The sequence below is a fragment of the Agaricus bisporus genome, assembly GCF_000300575.1.
Source record: "Agaricus bisporus var. bisporus H97 unplaced genomic scaffold AGABI2scaffold_17, whole genome shotgun sequence".
NCBI lineage: Eukaryota > Fungi > Basidiomycota > Agaricomycetes > Agaricales > Agaricaceae > Agaricus > Agaricus bisporus.
Genome location: NW_006267352.1, coordinates 11,584 through 12,383, shown reverse-complemented (window position 1 = coordinate 12,383; position 800 = coordinate 11,584). Strand labels below are relative to the sequence as shown.

General features: G+C 57.5%; 1 protein-coding gene across 1 annotated transcript; it reads right to left on the bottom strand.

The window, feature by feature from the left end:
- Positions 1 to 14: 14 nt before the first annotated feature.
- On the bottom strand, positions 15 to 800 carry AGABI2DRAFT_123242 (hypothetical protein; the record flags this gene model as incomplete). Its single annotated transcript, XM_006457310.1, has 1 exon — positions 15 to 800. A coding segment is annotated over one exon (786 nt), but the record flags the coding sequence as incomplete, so codon positions are not given.

Below are 800 nucleotides of genomic sequence, written 5' to 3'. Positions count from 1 at the left end.
AGCGCGTCGTCAACAATGGCGAGCGCGCGAGTGATGATCGCGGGGACGTCGGCAACAAACGCCGAATATTCCGAGACGACGGAGTCGTCTTGTTCCCACCCCTGGAAAGTACTTCGCCCATGAGTTTCCTCAGTAGGCGGGCCGAAAATAGCCTTCTTGGCATCACGATGGACGCTGTCAAAGCGTCCATTGAGTCTCTCTAACAGCGAAAGAAACGCTGGAGAGGCCCCATTAGCATCGTTGGGGTCTGCCAAGGCAATACTCTGCCGCAAAAAATTGACCTCCTCAGTCTTCAACTGGATCGCATGCGTGAGCAATTGATCCTGGAACGTCGAGACCGAGGCATCGAACGCATTGGGAACGTCCGGGTTTGCGACAATGAAGGACTTCACGTATTGAACGGTCGGTACCTTCATTCTAAGAGGTGGGGGCGTGATGTGGTTTGCTTTATCCGTCACAAGACGGGCAAGCTGCTTTTCGGAGGAGGCGAGTTGACGACGAGCCTTCATAGACTCGATGATCGCGTCGCGCATAATCTCACGATAAGCGCCAGGCACGCATGCCAAAAGTTCGGACGGCATCGTTGCAGCCTGTAAAGGCGCTAGCCGACTCGAACGGATCGTCTCAGCATCGATGGTAAGGGTACCATCGGTGACGTTAAGGGCGCTGATAGCACGGGCAATGCCCAATGCAGTCGCAGCCGAGGGAGACGTTGCCCTAGCGCGAGATGAACTCGCAGCCGAAGGGCGGGGGCCACGGGCGGGCTGAGGACGGGGGTCGGTGGTGCGAGCGGGCGCCAT